General features: G+C 45.9%; 1 protein-coding gene across 2 annotated transcripts in view; it reads right to left on the reverse strand.

Moving 5' to 3' along the window:
• Positions 1-565: 565 nt before the first annotated feature.
• PRKCH (protein kinase C eta) overlaps positions 566-23,177 on the reverse strand; it is a 137,641-nt gene continuing 115,029 nt past the window's right edge. For both annotated transcript variants that reach the window (XM_064460978.1, XM_064460977.1), the window contains exons 11-14: positions 22,371-22,509; positions 21,240-21,428; positions 3,042-3,185; positions 566-1,572 (exon numbers count right to left, since the gene is read on the reverse strand). In XM_064460978.1, the coding sequence (XP_064317048.1) occupies positions 1,426-1,572; positions 3,042-3,185; positions 21,240-21,428; positions 22,371-22,509 (619 nt within the window). In that variant the 3' untranslated portion in view covers positions 566-1,425. The remainder of the gene's footprint in view (positions 1,573-3,041; positions 3,186-21,239; positions 21,429-22,370; positions 22,510-23,177) is intronic.

Below are 23,177 nucleotides of genomic sequence, written 5' to 3' on the forward strand. Positions count from 1 at the left end.
CACCCCCACAGCAATGCAGTGGTGCAAGGTCTGTGCAGAAATGTCCCTCTCTGCTGCACCTCACCCTTCTCTCAAGTTAAAGCATGTGACTAGCCCTACACAAACACCATCAGTTTTACAAGAGGTTATAAATCCTTCTGCCTCTCCAGTAATTCATATCTGTCCAAGGAAGAAGCTATAATCCTGACATACAGGTTCAAGACCAGCAAGGAGTGCAAAGGTGTGCCAAGGAGATACAGAAAAATCATCCAACTTCCAGAAGTGCAGGGAAAACACAGAACCACCTCCTAGAGTGTCCAGTTTCTACAAACTGTGCTGAAAAATTGTCTCAGTCTACCTGTAGTAGAGGCTTGAGGCTGCAACTGGTAAGAAGTGTCCTGAGAGTAATAAGCCCTTAAATCCAAACCAAACCAGGTCACCCTGTTTCTTAGATAAGGTTTATCGTTCTCATGGGAGAAAGTTGTCCTTTTGTGTTACCTGTTGGCCAATGACTCTGCTTTCAAGCAGTTTGCCAGCTCTGTGGCTCCCACCGCAATAATGCCACAAATAATTTAAGAGCTACCACTTTGGATCAAAATTTTAATGAGGCACTGAACCCACAAAAGGGGCTCTGTATAGCATAATTAAATAGAATGGGCCTAAATAAACAGTAAGGTTTTACAAGTTACGTTATAGTTGAAAACAGCTGGGAGGCAAAGAAAGGAGCATTGAAGATGCATGATGTAAAAAGGCATTTCACAGAATGCAAACACTAAAACTTTTCATATCGCACAAACGGTAAAACACTACGAGCACATGGTTTCCCTTTGATTTGGAAGAATCTGTGTGGGGCACAGGGCATTTGTTTTTTTCCTTCTGCTAGTCAGCATAATGAAATATTTCACATGGAAACCCAAACAGTGGCAAAGAAAGCCATTTGTCCTTCGGAAAGAAATAAATACTGCAGAAACTGGTAAAGTCAGTAGGAACATCTGGTTCAGTCAGGTCATAGGATGCTGGATCATGGCTCCAAAATGCCAGACAGTGCTGGGACTCCTCAAAATAGTCTTGCAAACAATCAGAATTGTAACAAGTCTGTTTGGCTCAGAGCTGCAAGACACTTGTTTCATGGTCACACCAACTCCTCGAATCCACTGCAAGTGGTGACATTCAGGCTGAGCCAACTAGCTCAGCATTCAACTCTGTCTGCATCAGCTATTTACAATATCATGTTTGTTTCACTCTTGTCAATATTTGATCCAAGAGCTGCATAAACCCTACAAACACAGGAAGGTTTTGATTTCACATTAAGGTAACGTTGACAGTGGTGCTGCTGTATCGCATTAACTCAGTGCACTGTTATTCCTTGAGAATGAAATTTCTGGTAAACTTGGTTTCATTTCATTTCCCCCCAGTCCTCTCAGCAGCCTTTCCTCAGAGCCGTAGCTATTGCTGCAGTTCTGGGCTTGTGAATGAAAAGTTTCTAAATTCATCTTGGTTTATCATTGGAAGAATTCCTTCTTCAATGGGAGTCAGAATGGGCTCCTCTTTTATAAAATCTGGATCAAAGTTGCTCACGTCATCTTTGGATTTCTGTCAAAAGGAAAAGCAAAGGAAAGAAATGTCAGAAATTCACATCATCTGCTTGATACTCGCTCTGCATCTTTATTCTGGTCTTGAGTGCTATGAACCGTCACCTCCATAACCCAGACTAAGCTTACTGAAAGCTTTTCCTGGGGTTGGACTGGGAGCAGCTGAGTGTCCCCACAGAACCTCTTAGAGTGCAAAGCCTTTTAGAGCCTCTTCAGGCTTCTGACAGGGAAACTACTCTCTGATTTAACTGACACCACCTCTGATACATTGCCTGCCCGGACACGGTAGGGCAGGGCACATAAATCAGTTCCCTTCCTCAAGTGGCAGCACAGACCCAGCCATTCAAACCGGTTATCAGCCGTGTTTCCCATTAGCTGGCTCCACACAGCCCCTCCTTATCTGCAGAGTGTCTCAGCTGGGTTTTGGGTGTGTGTGTGTGTGTGTGTGTGCACTCGTCTATGTGCGAGCCATTAAACTTGCACAATAATGAATTACTGGGCCGTGGGAAGACAAATGGCTTGCCTCCAGGTGCTGGATTCCTTGCTATGTGCCACAGAGTGGGACTGTTTACAATGCACACACACAAACTGGGTTTGTGGCACATTTTGACAAGGCGTGTGTTTTTCTTGCATCCAGAACAAGGTTTTGTTGACATTGAAGTCTAATGTTCCCAGATCCCGTCCAGCTCATGGTGGATGGAGGAGGCTCCCTTAGCCTTTGATTCATGTCAAGAAACAACTCAAGAGCCTGATCTTGAGCTGCCAACTGCCTGATCCTGCATCCAGTGATCTCCATGGAGCAGGACTGGCTTGACCATTGCCACTATGAGCTTGCAGAGTGACCACAGCATGAGATAAAGCTACTACAGGTGACAATTTCAAAGGCAAGGAAGCCACAGAGACAACCTTGGAAAGGCTCTCCATGGAGAGCAGCACTCTATCACAGAGCATCCTTAGGGCTGCGTGGCACCACTGGGAAAAGGGGCAGCACTGTGTCCCCTGCAGCCTGTCTGCCATTGGAACCACTCAGCTGACTGGCCTGAGCAGGGAACGCTGTGCTGGGTGCTGTACAGACAGCAAGAGACAAGAGAGAGACAGCCCGGTTGTGAAGGTGTAGGTGGAACGGGCAGGATGAGGACTACTTACCCTGTTTTATACTTGGGGCAAGGCAAAGGGTAGTTAGGTGCCTAATCTGCTGCAGTTGCTTTTAAAACCTGCATCTTTTGGCTGAGCTGCCTTGGAAAATCCAGCATGGAGGGAAAAAGCGACCTGTACAACATCAGGTGGCCAACCAGCAGCCAAGCCAAGACCAGAGACCTCAGCTCTCGGCTCCTGGGCCAGGGCTTTTGTGTCAAGGTTGCCCTTCCTTCACCTCCTTTCTTGTCTCACGGGAAAAAACCTGCTTATAGAGCCCAGAAGAGGAAAAAAACCCCAAGGGAACGCTTTCCCCAACCCCTCCTTCTTACGTACAATTCGGGGCCTGAATGGTGGCTCCATCTGACGCTGATTCAGCAGGTCCCAGTCCAGATCTTTGAAGTAGGAGTGCCGCAGAATCGCGCTCTCACCGCCCAGCCCAGGGCTGCCCAGCCGCATGTTGGGGTTCTTCGTCATGAACTGCAAAACAAAAAGGGCTGTTTGTTTCCTCCCATCCGGCAGTGCCACAGGAGAGGGACCTGTTAGCAGTTGCACAAAAGCTTGTCCTCAGCTTTCCTGTTGAACCCAGTTGCTGGCCGGACTTCTCAATTTCATTGTACTGGAACCGCATGCAAGGAACTTGACTCATTCTCTAGAGGAAGAAGTCAGGGTGTATTTCTCCTTGGTCCCTTTTCTTTTGGTCAAATCCTTGGTTACCACAATACGAAAAGACAGTTGAATTGCATCGTTTGCAACATTATAAATGTTGCGCAGTGGTTTTGGTGGTTATTTATTTCTGTATTAATTTCTCAAGAGTACAAGCTTGCTCTCAAATGCTGCTCACCAGCCAGCCAGGCTTTGGACTGGAGTCAGTCCTGAGCTGTGTCTTTTTCCTAAACCTCAGCCTGCTGAAGTGCAGCCAGAAGCCTACGCTTTCCTTCCTGTCATCTCAAGAAACAGAGGAATGAGCAAGTCACTGGCTTTTAGAGCCCCGCAAGCCCTGAGCAGATGAGAGCAGACAGGTGACCGTCTCCTCTCTTGATGGTAAAACTCTAAAAGAGGATTTATTTTTCTAACATTTTTACTCTGCTACCAGTGAAAAGAAATCTCAAACCTCAGCCAAAGTGCCTTGATTTGCCAGGGAGGAATGAGAAAAGCCATACATCATGCACACAGTGCGAGAGGGCCCTGGCGGGTGCCCTTTGAGTCCCAACAAGAATGATGAAGTGTGAGTGCTGCAGATATTTCTTAAGGGGAAGGGGAAATATTGGGGGAGGAGGGGAATCCTTTCCCCAGGCAGGAAAAGAGCTACTTAGCTTGTTAATTTAGGATTACAGTTCTTAAAAATTCAGTAAAAACCAATCTTTCCCCTCCCCTCAAGTATTTCTAATTCATTAGAGAAATCAGGTTATGTTTAAACTGGGAAAATAGCCGCTTTTATTTGCCTATTGAAACAGGAGCATAAAGCAAGCTCTGGTGGAGGTGTCCAGACGATTTCCTCGAAGATGAAAGAGCATTATGTTTAGCAAATAGCTGAACCAGCCAAACCAGACAATCGGTCACTGTTTCAGGAATGACCAAGTCTGCTGCATCTCGGCAATGGGGAAATGAAAAGAAGGGGAGGTGCAGTGAGAGACCAACTTCATTCTGAATGTAGGAGCTTTTCAGAAGGTACAAATTCTCCTAGGACGAGTGGATAAAAGGTCCAGTCATTCCCTACCTAGAGAGAAGACGGGGAGAAGAAAGACGACTGCCAGAGTTATTTTCAAGTCTCCCCAATACCCCCCCCCGAGGGGGCTTCAGAGCCAAAGTAAATGGGGCATCTGCATCTAAGCCCTTGCAAGACCCCAGACTCTGCACAAAAACCCCAGCCTGACCTCCTGAGCCCTTTGAGGACATGTGCTGCCATGCGATTCACTATGGCAGAACTGTTTTCCACCACTCCACCCCAAAGCATCAATAGAAAGTGCTGCTGAGTGCACCCAGATTTGTAAGAGCAGTCACCAGGACAGCAGCAAAGCCAACGTGGCTCTCTGCAGCCGAGGTCTTCCCATGCTCTCCTTGGATTCTTCAGCCTTTGGTTATACAGCATTTCCATGGTCAGGCTCAAGGACAAGCACAACTTCTCCATCTCCCCAACCCTTTCAACCTGTTTTTCTCCCTTTCTACCAGCAGAACCCAAACACTATTTGTCTCCCAAGAGACTCTGCCTCAAAATTTCTGTGGGATACTGATCTCCAGACAACAGCTTGGTTTCCAAACAGAAACGGGTCAAGCCAAAAGCTCTGAGAGACCTGGTTCAGACAGGCCTTTGCAAGTCTTAAACTAAACTTCTTTGGTTTGCAAAACAGGTCAGAAATCTCCCAGCAGCCCCATCTTTCTCTAGAAATTTCCTGCCCAGCTTCTTTGTCCCCACAGATGGATATCTGCACCTCACTAGCTTATTTGCATTGCTGGAACACCTGGAAAGCTCAAACAAGATCAGAGCTTGCTGGTGCTGGAAGTGGTATAGACCAAACAGCCCAAAAAGACATGACAAAGAAGAGAGGAGAGCTGGGAATATGTCCCGTGTCTCCCGGCTCTTGACCTACCGCCACCTCCACTATAACAGGAAGCTTCTGCTAAATCTGGAAGGAAAGAAAAAGCAGATAATCTCTGAAAAAGTCTGGTACCGTGATTTGCTTGGGTTCCCATTCACGTTCAACCACGTAAGATGAAAACCTAAACTGGACCACCCCTTCCCAGACCAGTTCAGATCCCTGGGATATAAAATTGTGTTTACATTCCTATTTGCTTGCTTTGTTCCACATGATGCCAAAATTGCACTAAGCAAAGGCATCCAATGCAACAAGCTGAGAGTCAACGTAAGTGCATTCCTGGCTGCTTAAAACACCCTTTTTCTTAGGACAATGCGGATTAGCCATGGGGCATCCCTTGAGATGGACTATTTTGGGCTCTGAAAAAGCAAAACATAATATTTGAAACAAAATGACAGTTCAAACTCATCTGGCCAGCTCCGATTTGTGCATTGGACCTGCAGACTGAGAAACCTCAGCTGGGTAACTCTAGGCACCATCTACCCTGTGTTGGGTGCTCAAAGAAGGCAGGAGGTGAGCAAAGGCTTCAAATTCACCCACTGCTGGAACACATCCCTTGGTCTGGCTGCTGAGAGCGATGCTGGGCTGCCACAAAACCCCTCTGAATTAATCCCTGCCTCTGACAGGAGTGAGCTGACCTATAGGACACCCAATCAAACAGCACCTTCCCCAGCTGTCAAGCGTGCACTCCTTGAAGCGTTCCCCAGTGCTGCCACCTCTCTTGCTCTGTAAAACAGGGCTTTGAAGCACAAGGGTACCAAGGGCTGGAGTGATCCACCAGCACCATAAATCACTCTGGACAGGTTTCTCTGATCTTGTTTCCCAGATACTGCAACCCGTTAATGCAGGCTAGCAGGGCCTTGATAGTGAATATAAGTCATGCATTCTACAAAGAGTATCAATGCAGTATGAAGAGGCCTCCCTTTCATGGCAGTCAAACATACTGATGTGCTCCAACAAAACAGTGGGATATAATTTCAAGGGACGGTCAGTTGCTTATTGTTAACTTACATCCCCAATAAACATATTGTACGCTACACTGAGACCTCTCAAGTGCATCTGTGCATGGGAACTGGCCCTGAAAACGTTTTCCTTAACCATCATCATGCAGTCCACAAAATATGTTCCTGTATTCCGGGCAGCCACAGCATCCCTGCAGGTTACTCGGCCTGTGGATTTACACACACCTCCACACCCGGGGGCTGTGACAGAAAATGAGAGATTGGCCATTGCTGGTCTTCCCTTTACATAAAATCTCCCGGTGAATTTTGGAAACAGCCAGTCCGCTGGTGAAGGTGGGGTGTTTCTTCTGGGAAGTGGCTCCAGTCTTTATTTGACAATTGGGCTGAAAAGCAGGTGTACAAACTGTGACTCCGAGAGAGAGTACTGATGCTTTGCACTGGAACAGTTACCTGCCTTACTGTAAGGGGTATATAAAATTAAAAGGTGAAAATTTTGAAGACAGTTTCCACTAAAATGAATAACTAATCCTCTCAAACACTAACTGAATTCACCAGTAATTAATCCACTGACAAGTAGATAAAGTTTTAGTTTGTGTTGTCCAGTATGTCAGGAAAAAACAAAAGGCTACAATGACTTCTCCAAGGCTCAAAAGCCCATGAATCCTTCTCTCTCTCTCTGCCTTAGGCAGTACTGACATTTCTCTGCTGCAATAGGGTAGCATCTGACGGCCAGTCTCATGCTGCCTCTGCTGTCTGACGACACTTCTAGGAAAATAAACACAGAACTTGGGATTTCTCAGGTACTTAATTAGAAGCCCAGCCTTCATCTCTGAAATAAGCAGCTGGAGCCCATACCCATGTCTCTGACCATGTAAGAAGCACTTCTGGACCAAACAGCAGCAGGAAGGGTAAAGCTGAGTGCCCAGAGCACACATGGGCACAGAGACACTGCCCTCTGCACACATGCAGACTGTCCAGGAGAAAGGTTTTTGGAAGTGCAGCTAACCTTTCACCTGATCGCTTCAGCTGCATTCAGAAACAGCTGGAAAATGTCTTACGAAGCGTTGGCTGTTCCCGGCATCCATGGGAAGGGCAGTTAGACTGCTGCTTCACAAGTTGGACAGCCCTAAACATCCTTCCAAGTACAACCCTCCAATGTTTTTGCAGGTGATGAGAGAAGATGTTCAGCAAAAAGTTTTCCACAGCAAAACGTCATCTCCTAATGTTTATTGAGTATCTCTCAGTTTGCATTATAATCCAGAATCCAGCCTGAATCTCAGCCTCTGGCACACAAAGCCCAGTGAAGAAACACAGAAAAAAATGTAACAGTAACAATGACAATGCAAACCAGAGATGTTTCTGAGCAGAAAGAAACATGCAATCACCCAAATCCAAGGTGCCTCCCAGCAAAACCAATAGCGAGACTATCGATCTTAAACCTGAACCAGGACGTCAAGGCCTCACTCTGTGATCACATCCAGCCATGGGGAATTATCCTGTTCCTGGTGTAAAGAGTCCCTTGGGAGCATCCTCAAACTGGGTCCCTTTAGGCTACACCAGTTTGTCGAGCAGCAAACTCGAGTGAGGCTCTCGCTGACCTCAGCTAACCCTCTCAACAGCATTGCAGCCAAAACCAGCAGCTGGAATGAGCCAAAAACATGACTTCACAAGATCATTTGCAAACATTTAGTTAAAGAAAATGCAGCAAGCCATGACAAGAAATTAAAAGCTGGAGATTAGTCCACGGAGGACCCGTGAAGTTACAAGGGAAAAATGCAAACATAGCAGTGCCAACCATTAGGAAAAATCTGCGTCAGCCCTGGGAGCTCAGCCTGCAAGCAGGTGAGGAAGAGCAGGGGGCCCGTGCCAGTCCTCCCCTTCACCCACTACATGGCTCAGACCATGCTGGGAAGGGCTCCAGGTCTCCCAGTCTGCTGGGCAAGGCTGTACTGGATTTCTTCAGTGCTGCTCACATGCAGCATTGCAACTTCTGTCTCAAAAGGCTGAGTTTGCAAATCAATCTAACGGCCTGGAAGTCAGTGAAAGGATGTTTGCACAAAACAGATATTTCCAAGCATTCATTTCCTTGAATTTACAAGTTTCCATTCTCAATACTGGAATCCCTGATAGGTTTCTATGTAACTCATGTATGTGCTATTTGCATCATCATAATTAATCTAATGAGTAATATCGCAGTGACTAGATTACAGGAAATTGCATCATGTTCTGGGAGAACATTAACAAGCCCAGACCCCTTCACAGAAGTAATGCACTTCATGAAGGGAAATACAATTTTCTTCTCACCCATTCTCTTCACATTGGTAGCCTTCTGGACAAGGAATAAATCATTATTTCTTATATTAAAGGAAGTCTTAGACACACCAACTCCCGTCAGGACTCTGTTGCCCTCGTCAGAGCACATTTACCTTGTAAGAGAATGCCCATGCCCCTGAGCAGCTCATCTTTCAAATGCAAGTGCAGGGCAGAGATGGAGACTCTCTCCCATCTTACAGGCAGGGAACAGAGGCCCAGAGAAATTCATCGCTTTGTTGTGCCAGGAGCTCAATGGAAGCCCATTGCAACTATGATGGCAGACCCTCAGTCCCACCTCCTCTCCGTCACAGCTTCCACGTACCTCAGTGGGCCTCTATTCAGGACTGTGCAATCACAGAATCATAGAATCATTAAGTTTGGAAAAGACCTCTAGGATCATCAAGTCCAATGCAATAATGAACCCCAACCCCTTCCATTAAAGGAAAGAAAGATTTCCCTGTTCATGATATTAACATTTCCTGCCTGTTGGTGTTTCTCCCATGTTACTACCAAAGTGAAAAGCAGCAGCAGCAGCAGCACAGAAGATTACCGCCCCACAACCTCTCTTCTAGTAATGAGGGAGAGCAGGGAGATCAGGAGATACCCAACATGCTTGTCTTCATTAAGATTCATGAGCTAAACTAACAGGGCAGAAATTAACTTGAAAGGAAATAAGATTTCTCAAAGATCTATTTGATCTCAGACAAAAGGGAATCGTTATATAAATAGAGCAATTACTCTAATTAAGGCTTCCCTCCATGAATCTCTTGACTGAATGCTGCAGTTGCTGAAAACAGTTTGGCCACCTATTATGTAAGGCAAACAAACCCACAGTCTGGGGTTTCATTAGCCTTCACCCACCCCTAAACAAAGGAGAAGAAAGATGGCTCTGTGGGTCCGTCTGTCAATGTCTGTAGTATTTTTAATGATTGGAAGCCAGGAGGCATTAGCATAGCAGAGAGACTTCTTTTTCCTCTTTCTTACCTTTTTTTTTTTTTTTTTAAATAAAAAGCTGTTCTTTTGAGTCAGACTTGTCTTTTGCTCCCTTGGGCAAGGCTCCCATCACCTTCCATCACAGTCCTGCCAGGGCGATGCTCACAAGCGTATCTCACTTCCTCATACAAAAGCAATCCAGGGCTCAGACACACAAGTGGGCCATGGAGAGCGAGGGAGTCAGCACAGCCTAAATGGTGTCAGCTGAAGCTCCACAGCCCTGGGAGCAGGGTGGTCAGAGAGCTCTCCCATGGAACTCCTCGTATGGCAGCTCAGCTGGTGCCTGGTAACTTAAACTGCAGCAATTTGGCTGTGGGTGTGAGCTCAGTGCTTGGGAGCCCAAGTCCTACTGACCTTCAGGGGGGATTGTGCTGCTGAGAATAGGACTTGGAGTCATTGCGGCTCTCTCAAGTGCTACCTCTATTTTACGCTGTGGATTTGCTTTGACTGCAGCCATTAGAGGCCACATGGCATTTCAGCTTCCTACCCTACACACAGCAGGATCGATTGCTAAAAGCCCTAATTTGTACCAGCGCAACTCATCGTGGTGCTGAGCCAGAATACGACCCCTGTGCTGGTGTCCTGGCTACAGAAATCTGTGACCAGGCGGAATCCTTCAGGGCAGAGAAGGTCTGGTGAGTGCAGTGCCAGTGCTCAGAAGTACAAGACTGCCCTGAAAGATTTTAAGGGGTTGAAGGAGAGAGAGAGAGTGTGAGGTCTCAGTTATTTCTTTTTCCAGATAAAAAAATGAATGGGAAGGGAGGTAAAAACCAGTCTTGAGCTGTGCTCCTAAAAGCTAGGAGACTGACTGTAACACTAAGCATGACAGCAGTCACATGTTTAATGTGCCAGCCACAGGCAAGAAGGACAAAATGTCAGTGCAGTGGATATTAAGCAGATAAATTTGATCTCACTTTCCTGTAGTGCAGAAATGGCTGCTTGATGCTGCTCAGTCAAAGCTCGAGGGAACAAGAAGGATTAACCGTATTGCAAACAGTGCTGAGCAAGAGAGACTAGCAAAATAAACCAAGGTAGATAGAGCAACTCATGCGTGGCATACACACGTCCAAATCAGTGGTGTAAACTGATGTAACTTTGCTGACTATCACAAGGAGAGAACTTGGCCCAAAATATTAGAATTAAATGTTGCCTGAATAGCTACAAACTTCCTTGCTGTGCTGAAATCTCCCTGTTTCCCTGCCTCTCCGCACTCATCAACACTAATGCAGAATGAAAAGGCCACAAGTATCAAATGCATATTGGCCACTCACGATAGCTAGTGATTTATGATACTTCTGCCTTTGGTACTCCTGTAATAAATAATAATAAAAAACAGAAATTAACTTTAGTCATTAGATATATTGAATATTTAACATAGGTTTTGGTCAAGATGCCACTCCAGAAATCTATGTTTTCAGAACTGATGAGTCAACCCCAGTTCCCACATGGGTCACCAGCTGCACAGGCTGCTCAGACAGTATCAAACTCCGGCTGCTGTTTTTAAATTACCCCGATTGGACTACAGGTACAACATGGGAATATGCAGGTCAATTACTAAATCAATAAATCAATCACAGTAACACAAACATGGAGGGAGAATGAGCATCGCACTAATTAAAAGACTGGGGGCATGATCCCACTCTCATTTTAAGCAGTGGTAAAATCTCCCTAGGGTTGTATGGGAAAACAATTAATCATTTTCTGATAGTCTTGTCAAGACGAATTGGGAATCTATTACACAACCCTGGGTGGCCTATTTACATAGGGTCAAGTACAAAGGGGACTAAAGTGCCCCAGACAAACCTGTAAAGGCCAATTAAGAAAAAAAAATCACAGGAAAATACTTCAAAGGAGCTTTTTTGTGGCCTCGGTTATATTTCGGTTCTTTTAATTTTAAAGTTCCTGAAAAGACACAGCAGGTCAGAAAGTTCAAAGCTGGAAGGACGAGTAAGACCTGAATAGCTCGGACAGTCAGAGATTTGTTACCCCTATAGCAGTGCTGAGACCTCCCAGTTTGACAGACTGGCCCCCTCCGCTGGGGGCTGCACAGCAAGAGCTGGTCCCACCATCCAGCGATCATTCCCATCTCCAGGTCAGACCCAGGGTCTGAAGGGAATCCTTGAGGCATCCCCCAAGACTGGATTTTAATGGACTTCACCAAAACGCCTTTGAGGGTCTATAATCACACCATTTAACTGTGTCAGAGCTGCTAAGAAGGGAGCTTCTCAGCAGTTGCTTACAAGTCTTGGGCTTGACCATGGGATTTGCTTCTTCCCAAGCGCCTAGGAGCAAGCAGAAAAAGAAGAGGGGGAAGACAAAGTCAGCACCATGAGTGCTCCTTCACTTTTTTTCCTATTTCTGGCAGGAAAGAGGAGGATGAGTCATACCTGACATTACAATAGGCAGGGGTAAGAGCTTTCGTTATGAAGCAAATCTGAGCCTGCCTGCCACCGACCTAAACAAGAAGCTAATTTCAGCCTATTGGAAAGGGAAAGGTAAAAGACCTAATGACTACTTCACGATAATTTTGGCCTTGGCAAGCTACATAAAGACAGTTTTAGTTTTCTTTCACAGTGAATTATTCAGAAGCATAGGACTATTACTGTGGGGAAGAGGAGCACATCAGAAAGGGGTGTGATCGATTGACAGAAGAGATTAAAATCAGTGGGGAAAGCTGTTTGCTGTTTGAGAATTAGAAGGCAAAGAGTGAGACAGCATGTTACAGAGATGGATATGCACGCTCAAGCAAAAGAGGTAAGAAGGCAAAGCCTTGTCACTTCACCGCAGTGTGTATTTATGGCAAAAATGGTCTAGACAAGAGATCATTTAAAACTGCAGAACTTTTTCCAAGTTGGGAAACAACAGGCTCCGTAGTCCTGCTTTTGCTGCAGAGGCTCCCAAGCCAACCAGGAAGTGCAAGATGAAAGCATTTCTAAAACACAAAATAAAGAAAAAAATGTTTACACAGATCTGGCATAGAGTTTCACAGAGAGATTCAAATATTGGCCTGAGTCTGACAGTCAAAGCTTAATCAAACTGTGCAAGAGGATTTACTGAGCCTGCCAACACTGAAGAGATGCCAAGGAGAATAATTTATTGGCATATTTGAAGGCATTTTTAATATCTGCCTTTGTTAGCAGGCTCCTCCGCTCTGAGAATAAAGCAATGAGCTCATGTAGTTCCCTCTTTGATTTCAGTGGGTCCACCATTGTATTGTTTCTTTTCCTTTTAATCTTTTTCTCAAAAATACTCGCAGCATCTGGTTCATTCAGAGACAAGTTCATTCCGGCAGTTCCAGCACTGCACGTGAAACAGATTATCTGCCTATGTCTGTTGGAAAGAAAGAACCTGGCCCAGATCTGTAGGATGCAAGAGCAAAGGAGAGGCATATGCCCTGTACAGAGTGACGTAAAGGAAGCGTAGGCAACCTTGCACCATCAGCATCTGGCTGTCCTGTTTCACACCTTGTAAGTGTTCAGGAGAGGCCTGGGGAGCACAAACAGGGGGGTTTGGTCTAGCTCACAGAGTGGCCAAACTGACCACCCAGGACTTAGGGAAAAGGCGAGGCACAAAGCCAGCAGGAAGCACATACACTTTGCCCTTGGATGTGCCAAGCAAAGCACAACCCAGGTATTTTGAGTCATGTGTTGCTTGCTGTAGCATGCAGGGAGGATGCAGACACCTACTGTGGCATATGAGCTGATGACAGCTAGTTCTGATCCACCAGTATCCAAAGGTTTTGGAGCCCAAGCAAGTGCAATGTATGAAGAGAATAAACGTCTCCAAAATTCAGAAGACCTCTACCCTCCATGCTGACATTAGGGGTGAGCAGCTGCAGCAAGTAGGCAGCTTGGACCATCCATGTCTCTCCTGAACTTAGATGTCCTCACCAGCAGTCTGAAACCAGTCCTTTCCCCTCCACTCCTCTGTCACAGCAGACTGGTCACTTTAATTACATTTAAAAAACTGCCTTTAAGTCTTTCTGCTGTGAAAACCCTGGTCTCTGCTTCCTCTTCTCATTAATGGCATTTTCAAGTTACTTACAAGCAGTGGGGTCAGCCTGGCTCAGCACTGAGCACTCACCATCCAGAAAGCCTTTCTGAAAATAAGCCGTGGCACACCCAAAAGGGATCCTCACTGAGGGTTTGGGCAATCGTGGTGGCATCCCCTTAGGATGGGTAGTTTACTCCACAGCACAGCTCAGCATTCATTTTGCTTTCTCCTTCAGATGGGCCTGGGCGGAGTGCCCTAGGGAAATTTCTTTTCTGTCTCTCTCCAATCTCCTTTCTTCTCAACCCATTATGGTAAATGCATGCAGCACAGCCTGAGTCTTCAAGGGCTCTGCTGGAGCTGTTACCCTGCATCCAGCCAGACTGGACTGCCCTCTGCTCTGATCATGCAGGACATTAAAAGTTCCTCAGAACTTCTTCAGAATGGCAAAAAATAAGTACCCAAACACTGTACTCCCCAGCAAATCCTGGATTTAACTCACACAAACGTAATAATCAAATTTATTTCTCATTAGGAGCCATCATTCAGAATTCCTGAGAAATCACAGGATGGCAGGGGTTGGAAGGGACCTCTGGAGATCATCTTGTCCAACCCCCCCCTCTTGAGCAGGCACACCCAGAGCAGGGGGCACAGGACCATGTCCAGGCAGGGTGTGAATGTCTCCAGGGAAGGGACTCCACACCCTCCCTGGGCAGCCTGTGCCACTGCTCTGGCACCTGCTCAGGGAAGGGGTTTGTCCTCATATTGAGGTGGAACTTCCTGTGTTCCAGCTTGTGCCCATCACTCCCTGTCCTGGAGTTGGGCACCACTGAAAAGAGCCTAGTCCCATCGTCCTGACACCCACCCTTTAAATATTTGTAGGTATTGATGAGATCCCCCCTCAGTCTTCTCTTCCCCAGGCTGAACAAACCCAGGTGTCTCAGCCTTTCCTCATAAGACAGATCACAGACTCACAGAGTGGTAGGGGTTGGAAGGGACCTCTGGAGATCATCTTGTCCAACCCCCCTGCTTCAGCAGGCACACCCAGAGCAGGGGGCACAAGAACACATCCAGGCAGGAATACCTTACTGAAGTCAAGACAGACAATATCCACTGCTCTACCTTCATCGACCCAGCCAGTCACACCATCATAGAAGGCTATCAGGTTGGTCAAGCATGATCTTCTCTTGGTGAATCCATGTTGACTGTTTCTGATAACCTTCTTGTCCTCTACATGCCTGGAGATGGCCTCCAGGATGAACTGCTCCACCACCTTTCCAGGGACGGAGGTGAGGTTGACTGGCCTATAGTTCCCCAGGTCATCCTTCCTGCCCTTTTTGAAGATTGGAGTGAGAGATGATGGGCTTGTTTTCACCAGATGGAAAGGCAGAGGAGGGTACCCTTCAGATTTAGTTCTTCCTCATCTAGTATCACCTGGAAATTTAGGGAAGAAGAAAACCCTAACATACACACACACTTTCCCAACCACTACCTAACTTATTTCTATGTATGCATATGGATACACAAAGCATTTCTACAATTCACTATCATTGCCCTCTAACTTAACCTCTTATTTTAAGGTAGAATTGAGCCACATTTTGAAATAACATCCAGAGGCTTCCTCCAGCAACTTAAGAGAAATTGCTGGTGAAGCAAGTCATTATGGCACCTTGTGGGGAGGTCTCTTGTGTCTGATGGCTACGCGAGTGACTGAGGGACCTAAGGCAGCCTCATATTCACTCTTCCGGGCAGCAAAGGAATGACACACTTCTGTAGAAAGTTTTGAGTGGCTTTGTTAATTAACAAGATGAAAATTGTCCGAGCTGTTGTGGAAGGGCCCCCATACCTCTCTCCCGCTGAAGACGAAGTGACTGGTTGCTGTCTGCACTGCAACATTCCTGAACCCTTTCCTTGCTCTCCAGAATAACCTGTGTGTGCTGTCTCCTAGCAAAGGGGTAAAAGTTATACTGCCAGCAAGCCCTTGGTATTGAATATTGCTGTGTGCGCTAGCTGTACAAACAGGCCAAAAAACCTAAGAAACTAACTGAAAAGCCCTAGTTTCTGGGTTTCAGTGTGTGACATGGGCTCACAGGAGTGGGAGAAGAGGCTTTTCCTTTCTAGGTCAGGGCTTTTTTGACTTCTTGATCAGGCTTCAAGGCTGTCTGAAGGTAAAGGGATTGGATTTAAACTGTGGCACATTTAACCATTCCGCCTCCCATCACTCCCAAAAGCCATGCAAGCTCCCTCCTGGCTTCCCACAGAAGCTGGGAAGGAAATCCCAACTCCCTCACGTTGTCCTCCAACAGCCAAAAGCGAGTCCATAAAGCACAGGCCATCAGAGCAGGACCTGACTCCTGCTGACCCACAGCACTTCATTATTGCTGTGGCTGAGTTTGAAGCACTAATTCCCACACACAACAGCCCCTTGATGTTAACGTGGCAGAGCAAAGGGGATTTTAAGCAAGTCTGCAAGAGCAAAGTCTAAAGGGGGACACGGAGGTGGGGTGGGGGTGTTAGACTTTAGTGGTGTTGTCAGGGTGCAGAGAGCACCAGGGTATCCAGAGGGGGGGAAGTGAACTCAGTGACACGAAGCAGCAGAGAGTTCACTAAACCAGATTATTTGCCTTCTGAGTCAGCATCACTTCCAGGCTATTGTTATCTAGAAAAACAGATCAACTTCAAGTTTTTCTTTTGCATCCTTGGCACTGTATTACTGACATCATTATTCTCCAAGATATGGGTCATGTTTGCTTTCAGCTGAGCTTCCTCACCTTTCAATTCTCACTCTTCACACTAATCCACCAGCACTTGTGTTCCCCCTTGCTGTTCCACCTGCGCTGGGCGGGAGTGCAGGCTGCTAAAACCACAGCCAATTTCCTCTCCAACTTCCCTTTTTCTTGCCCAGTGTTTATTTTTCACATGAAAACCACTTGGAGGGGGACATAACCATTCTCATGCAGGCTCTTAACTCTGGTAGTGTTTTCTTCAAAATGCATGTTTTTAATCAGCTGGAGGGAGAACAGGCTTTAGTCTCATTTTTGTCCCCAAAATATACAGCTACAGACAAGGCTGCACAACCCTCACTTTTGGAAAGAGCATTTCAGCTAGGCCAGAAGCGTTTCAGAGCTCATGTTAAGACTGGAGGTTGGCACACAAATGGCAAGAGACACCCTCAGCCTCAGCAGACTCAGCTGTGACAGGAGTTCAGAAATCCAGGGTGCAGAATGCAGAGCAATGCTAACACTTCCGCGGGGAGATGCTGCTTTCTAGCCCCTGCTGTTGTCTGGCTCCGAGAGAGAAAACATCTAAGCTGCAATTGCTCATCCAAGTTTCCAAGCCTTTGGGCCAACCATCGCTACTTCAGATCATCAGTCCACAGAGAGACTCAATAGGCTTAACCCTTCTCTCATCTGAAACCAGACTTGGAAAGGAAAATCCCTGCAGCTTTTCCAGTGAAGTTGCTTCCCATTACACCATCGACTTTTTGTCAAGACCTGATTTTCACTGTGTCCCTTCATTCTCCCCTCCAACTAAGCCCGACTGTTAGCAAGACAGAGTGACTGAATTGCATTTGAGAAAGTCATACACGAAGCGAGTGAAACATGCTGCCAAAATACCACTCCGCTTATGGGAAACAAGAGGATTGTATTTCATTCTGCAGTTCACTCAGCTGAATCCCAAAGCCTCTGGCTGCCTGGAAGGCCACCCTCTTTGCTTAAGCACTTTTTGCTAGTGACAATTTACAAATTCAGAACATCAACATGCTGTAACAAAGCAAACTCCAGCTACACTCTCACCATGAAATATATGGTGCGGCAGTCTCGGCTCTCTGCATGCTCACAAAGTTTCTTTTTCACAGCCTCTTCGTCATCAGACACCAGCGACTACTCTGTCAGCTGATGGCAAAGAGTATTTGAAAGAATTTCTTTTACAGACACAAACCCAATAGCTCCTCTGGCATAAACTCCTTGTGACTGCATTCAGGTAGGGCTCCAGAGAAACCTTTTTTGGGGAATCAAAATCGAAGAAAAACTTACGTTTAGAACGAGCTGAAGTGGTCTGAACCCATACAGCAGCAATTCTCCTTTTCTGCACTTTCTTTACTCCCACAAACAAATCCATGCCCAGTTCAACTTGCTCACACAAGCAGGGGAGACCTCAGTTTGAGTCCTCTCCACCTGACTTGAACCATCAATACCTAAATTCCCCAGTGACACACTCAGACGGGGCAGGGTACACGAGCAAGATTTTCTACTTCCCTCCTCCGGGAGTACTGACTCCTGCAAAATCGTGCTGATTTGCACTGATTTAGCTCTGCCCTACTCTTGCGCCAGCTCATGAGGGAAAATATCAAGGACCAAAAGAAAATTAAAAAGGGAGATAGATAAAACCTTCTTTTTATAGGGCACAAATATTTCTGCTTTTAATTCTAAACAAGGTCCCAGGGCACTGAGGTTGTTTTTGTTTTCCTTGGTACCAGTACTCAAAAACACACCAGGAACACCCAGTGACGTAAATGTGGTCCTAAGGATGTATTTTGGTTATTATCAGGAAACTGTAAGTGATGAACAGGATGCAACCTTCAGAAATCGGGTGGTTTCTGATGGGGGAAATTGGTGAAGCACAATTATGGTAAATGAAAGCAAAACAAAATAACAGCATCTGTGAAATGAGTCCTAAAACCTATTATTCTTATTTACAATGAAGCTCTTCCTGAAGGCAAACGGATCAAGTGCTTTCTAAACCTAGATTTCTAAATTTCTAAACCATTTGTAAAGCATCTCTAAGCACCTACACCTGATTGCATCTTCCTGGCAGAAGAATTTGATTTTCGTTTCAGAGCTTTGTACCACTCAAGACTAAGCGAATTCTCACTAGCCCTGTTCAAGGTTAGAGGCCAGAACTTTTAGTGAGGGGATAATCCAGTTATTAAGGCTATTAAGGCCTTCGCCTGCAATACAGGAGACCCCAGGTTTAATTCCCTGGTCTTCCATATGTTTCCCATGCCATGTAATTATTTGCAACCATTTATGTCACTGCAGTAGTTGAGTGCTCCAATTTTCCGGAGTTCTTAATATCATGGGTTAGAAGGCACTGTCACAGCTGTAAATCAGGGAGTTCGAGTTCAGTTTTTGTTGGAGGTAAACACAACAGTAATTAGAAGATGCTCACATGGTAATAATGCTATATATAAGAGAAATAATATTAGCATCAGAAGTCTGTGAGAAAAAAAATCTACATATTTAGCAGCTAGAAAATCAACTGTCTTCGTTCATAAAATAGCCATAAGGGAATAAAAAAAGCCCGGTTCACCACTATGAATTCTGAAAATACTGACCAAACGTTATCAGTACACTGCAAATACAGTATCTCAGCAGTGATCACATTTGTAATCATTCAGAAGAAATCAAAGTGTGGGGGTTTCCTCCATTTTAATCTAGAGCCCGAGACAGTCTTATGACAGGATGCTTCCTTCCCATTAAAGCCAACATGCTCTGATGCCTCTAAAAGCTCAGCATGTGAAAGGGAAGAGGAAATGAGGAACTCTTCTAGTGAATAACTCTCGAACCCAGAAGCAGCTACTATGAGGTTGCAGAAATTCAGGCTGTAGCCAGCTGTCATCTGTGCTGTAAAATGATGCAAGAGTCACCTCCAGTTAGCAGCCACCCAAGGAACAGAAACACGGAAGACCTGAAAGACCACGAAAAAATTTCTGTTGCAACTTCCCACTAGATAATCACAAGGCTCCTGGTTAATGCCCTGATTTTCAGTCTTTTCCCCAAAACAGACTTCTGGTAGTGTAGTGTTTCTCTTGAGCAACACGTGCCTTTCGGAGAGGCAGGTTTTTTTTCATCTGGGTTTCATCAGCAACACATGATAGAGCAGACAAGCAGAGCGGCTGGAGAAGGGACCTTTCTTCAGGCAGGTAACCAGCAATTGCCAAGTTGACTGTGCAGTTTTGGAGACACCCAGTCAAACTCTGTTTAAATTCTTAGCTCCCTCTTCAATTCTGGCCCTCTTTCTCCAGTGCCACTCATCACGCTGCTGCTTGTTAATCACAGAAGGGACTCACTGTTAAAAGTTGGGCTCTGAACATGGGCTAGAGCAGCCTGGGGTGACTGCAGCTTGCACTGGCTGTTTCTATGAGGTTCTTATTGGAATTAGGAAAATAAACATTTCATAATTAAGAGACTAATACAAAAATCCTATTCTATTACACCCTGAAATTCCTGTTATGATGATCATCTACCTGACCATATTTTACCTCCATCTCATACTTATGCAAGATACCTGCAACAAATCCACTCTGCTATAACTTGTCACTGCAGAAGAGGAATTGGCTCAGGCATTCAAGAGTCCCAACCCAACAACATGAATGCTGCTCCAGAAGCTGTAAGGAGTCTAAAGTTCACATTTTTTATTTTAAATATGCTGCAGGTTATTTCCAAAACCCAAGAGACCCGTCAGCATGACAACTGATCACTCCTGAGCACAACCTGTGATTTCAAAGCAAAACCCTTTGCCTCCTCAAGAAGTGGGTTTTACTCTGAGTTGATTTCTATGGAATTTATCAGATGCATTTTCAGCTACAGAAAGTAATTGCTCAGTCCATATCCAACAGAAACCTTTCAGCAGAAAAATTCCAGATTCTTGCTACTTAGGATCTGACGAAAACAAACTCTCCTCTTTCCTTTAAATGGTCTTGTCATTCGTTAACCCATTTCTGTGAGTCAGCGCTCCACAAGTTGTTATAAATTACTATCTTATCCAACTGTTTCTTTGGCCCTCTATTACCACAATGGTTAGTAGCATCCAGTCTTAAACATACCTTTGTTCACAGTGCTTTTGCAAGGAAAGGAAATACTCTGATCCCTCTCTCCAAAGGGTACTTAGAGATATGTGATTTGATCAGGGCAGAAAGAAGTCAGTGGCAGAACAGCCAAGTTAGGTCTCCCAATTCCTAGGTTAACACCCTCATCATTTAACCATCTTTTGATTCATTACAGTAAAGCCACAAGTTCCAGGGCACTGGGAACCACTTGTACATGCAGAGCCTGAAACCTTCAAAAGCTTCATTCCCATGTCACAGGCAAAGATGCGAGGCACATGGGTAAGACAGCTCCTAGGAGAATTCAGGAATACATGGAAGAACAACGGCTAAGTGTGGCCAGCAGCAGCTCTCCTCAAACTGGTTGCTGTACAGCCCCATTTTTTTTTCTCCCAAACACACGAAAATCAAAAACCTGTCTTTGTGTGCAGGTAGACAGAATCCCTGAGGATGGCTGTTATTACCAACAGTCAGAAGGAAGGATTATTGTGCTCTAGTTGCATGGAAATCATATAGTGGCTACTGATTAAATACTGTATATACCTGCTGCTTCTCTTCTGGAAGATGACTGTATGCTGTAAATCAATAAGTCAGCAGGCAAATGCCCAGACACACAGACATGCACACGCTTTGCCTGCCAAGCTGGCTGCTGAACCGTATAAAGGACATAACTATGCAAACACACCTAAGTGTGGCAGGATTTTTTTTTCTGTTTACCCTTCAATCCAAGATAAGAAAAAGGTCAGGGTAACCACGATTTCTGAGTGCCCATACCCCAGCCCTGTTTTGTTTTGCTAGATTAGGCTGAAGAAAGCCAGGAAAGAGCACGCAAATGGCCAAGGGAACTCACTGCTTTGAGGATTGCCACCGCGTCCTGCTGGAGCCACGTTGGGTAGACAACTTCGTCATTCAGAATGGCCTCGAAGAGGTCGTCCTCGTTCTCTGCCTCAAAGGGTGCGTGGCCACACAGCATCTCATACAGCAGCACGCCCATGGCCCACCAGTCTACGTCAGGGCCGTACAGCATCTCTTGCAGGATCTGAAGCAGGGATGGGAAAGAAATATCAACACTGAAACTTCTTAAACTGAGCAGGGAAGGAAAATTATTTGGAAACATTAACGCAGAAGTTCCCGCTACATCCTAACAGCTCTCTCTGCTAGGCCAGCAGTATGTCCAGGAATATATAGGTGATTTCAAGCTGGGAACCTCCAGATCAGCACAATGGTACATCAGATGCATTAAACAAGGGCTGAACTAGCTTGGTGGTTCACAGGGTGACCTGGGAAACAAGCCTTTATAAATGATGCTAGGGCTTAGCAGGAGGAGAAGGGGCATTTCAGCAAAAATGGCTGAGCCTCAAAAGCAGCAGAGCAGCCATGTGTGGGGGTCAACATCACCTTTTTCTTGCCCCTGGGAATGAAATGCCTGCGCGGCTCCAGTGGCAAGGCTTTCAGCTGGAGAGGGGAAGGAGTGCGAGTGTGTGAGAAAGGCACAAACACCAACCACAGACAAAAATTCAATTGTGTTGAAGAAGGATCTGAAACGCTGTCAGAACATCTGGCAGCATCTGGAGGGCAGCTGTTCCTTAAAGAGGTGTTTATTAATTTTGTAGTGAGACTGGAGAATGGAGGAGGTAGAAAAAAGAACTGGGAAACGAGGGGGAATTCAATCTCCTTTCAAATCAAACTGGGCCAGTATCTGTATGTGCCTCTCAAGATTTTTGCAGCTGTGCCTCCATTTTTCACCTCATGTTTCCTAAAGCCTATATCTTTCTTATCTTTGTGCCTACAGCAGCCTGAAGGTTCACTCATGCTTTGCTTGCACAAGGGACTGATAATACAAGCATACATCTAGGAGAAAACCTCGCACTCGGCAGTCAAATAAGGTGTAGCTAGAGACATCAGAGAGTACACTTGCTGTTCCAAAGCTAACCTACACTTTTCATATTGTAACCAAGTTACAAAGAAAGGTTCCCTATACCTCTGGAGCAATGTAGTCTGGTGTACCACAGAAGGTGGCTGTGGTTATGCCATCGTGAATGCCCTCTTTGCACATTCCAAAGTCTGCCAGCTTGCAGTGGCCCTCGCAGTCCAGCAGCACGTTGTCCAGCTTCAAGTCCCTGCAACGAGAATCATTCACCGAGTCGCTACGTGCTTGGAGCAGCCCCAGGACAAATGGAGGCAGCGTCCCAGGCCTCAGAAGCTTAACCTGTAAACTGGACAAGCCTCATCATCATAAAAAAATAAACAGAAGTCATGCAGGAGGGGCTTTCTTTTGCTTCACCTCTTACAAAAGGGAGGGAGGAACAAACACCATTCTTCCAAACTGCATTTAATATGGGCAGGTGCTATGCGAGTTCGCCCACACAGCTTTCCAAACAGACCACAAGCCTGGCTGGCAGAGCTCCTGCTCATTTAGCTCTGGGACTTACTGGAGCAGAGATTGCCAGAGCTGTCAAATTGCGTAATGATGTTATGATGCAGCAAAATTCACTGCACAGGACGTGCTCTGATTCAGCAAAGCGCTGCGCTGGGAGCACACAGCTGAAGCAGGGGAGGCATGCAAGGCCTCTTCAGAGGGGCAGCAGAATCCCTCTTCTCCTGAGGTGTGGGGTGTTAACGCCCAGACTTCCCTGTACTGGGGCAAGCCTGGCTGATAAACCCCACCTGGAGAGTTATCCAAGCTGAGAAGAAAACTCCCTGCTGACACCACACCACACGTGCAGGGGGAATCTTTGGCCAGCATGGGATGCCTCCATCACAAGGCAAAGACTTAAAGCTGATTCCA

The sequence above is a fragment of the Phalacrocorax carbo genome, chromosome 9 (genome assembly GCF_963921805.1).
Source record: "Phalacrocorax carbo chromosome 9, bPhaCar2.1, whole genome shotgun sequence".
Taxonomy (NCBI): Eukaryota; Metazoa; Chordata; class Aves; order Suliformes; family Phalacrocoracidae; genus Phalacrocorax; species Phalacrocorax carbo.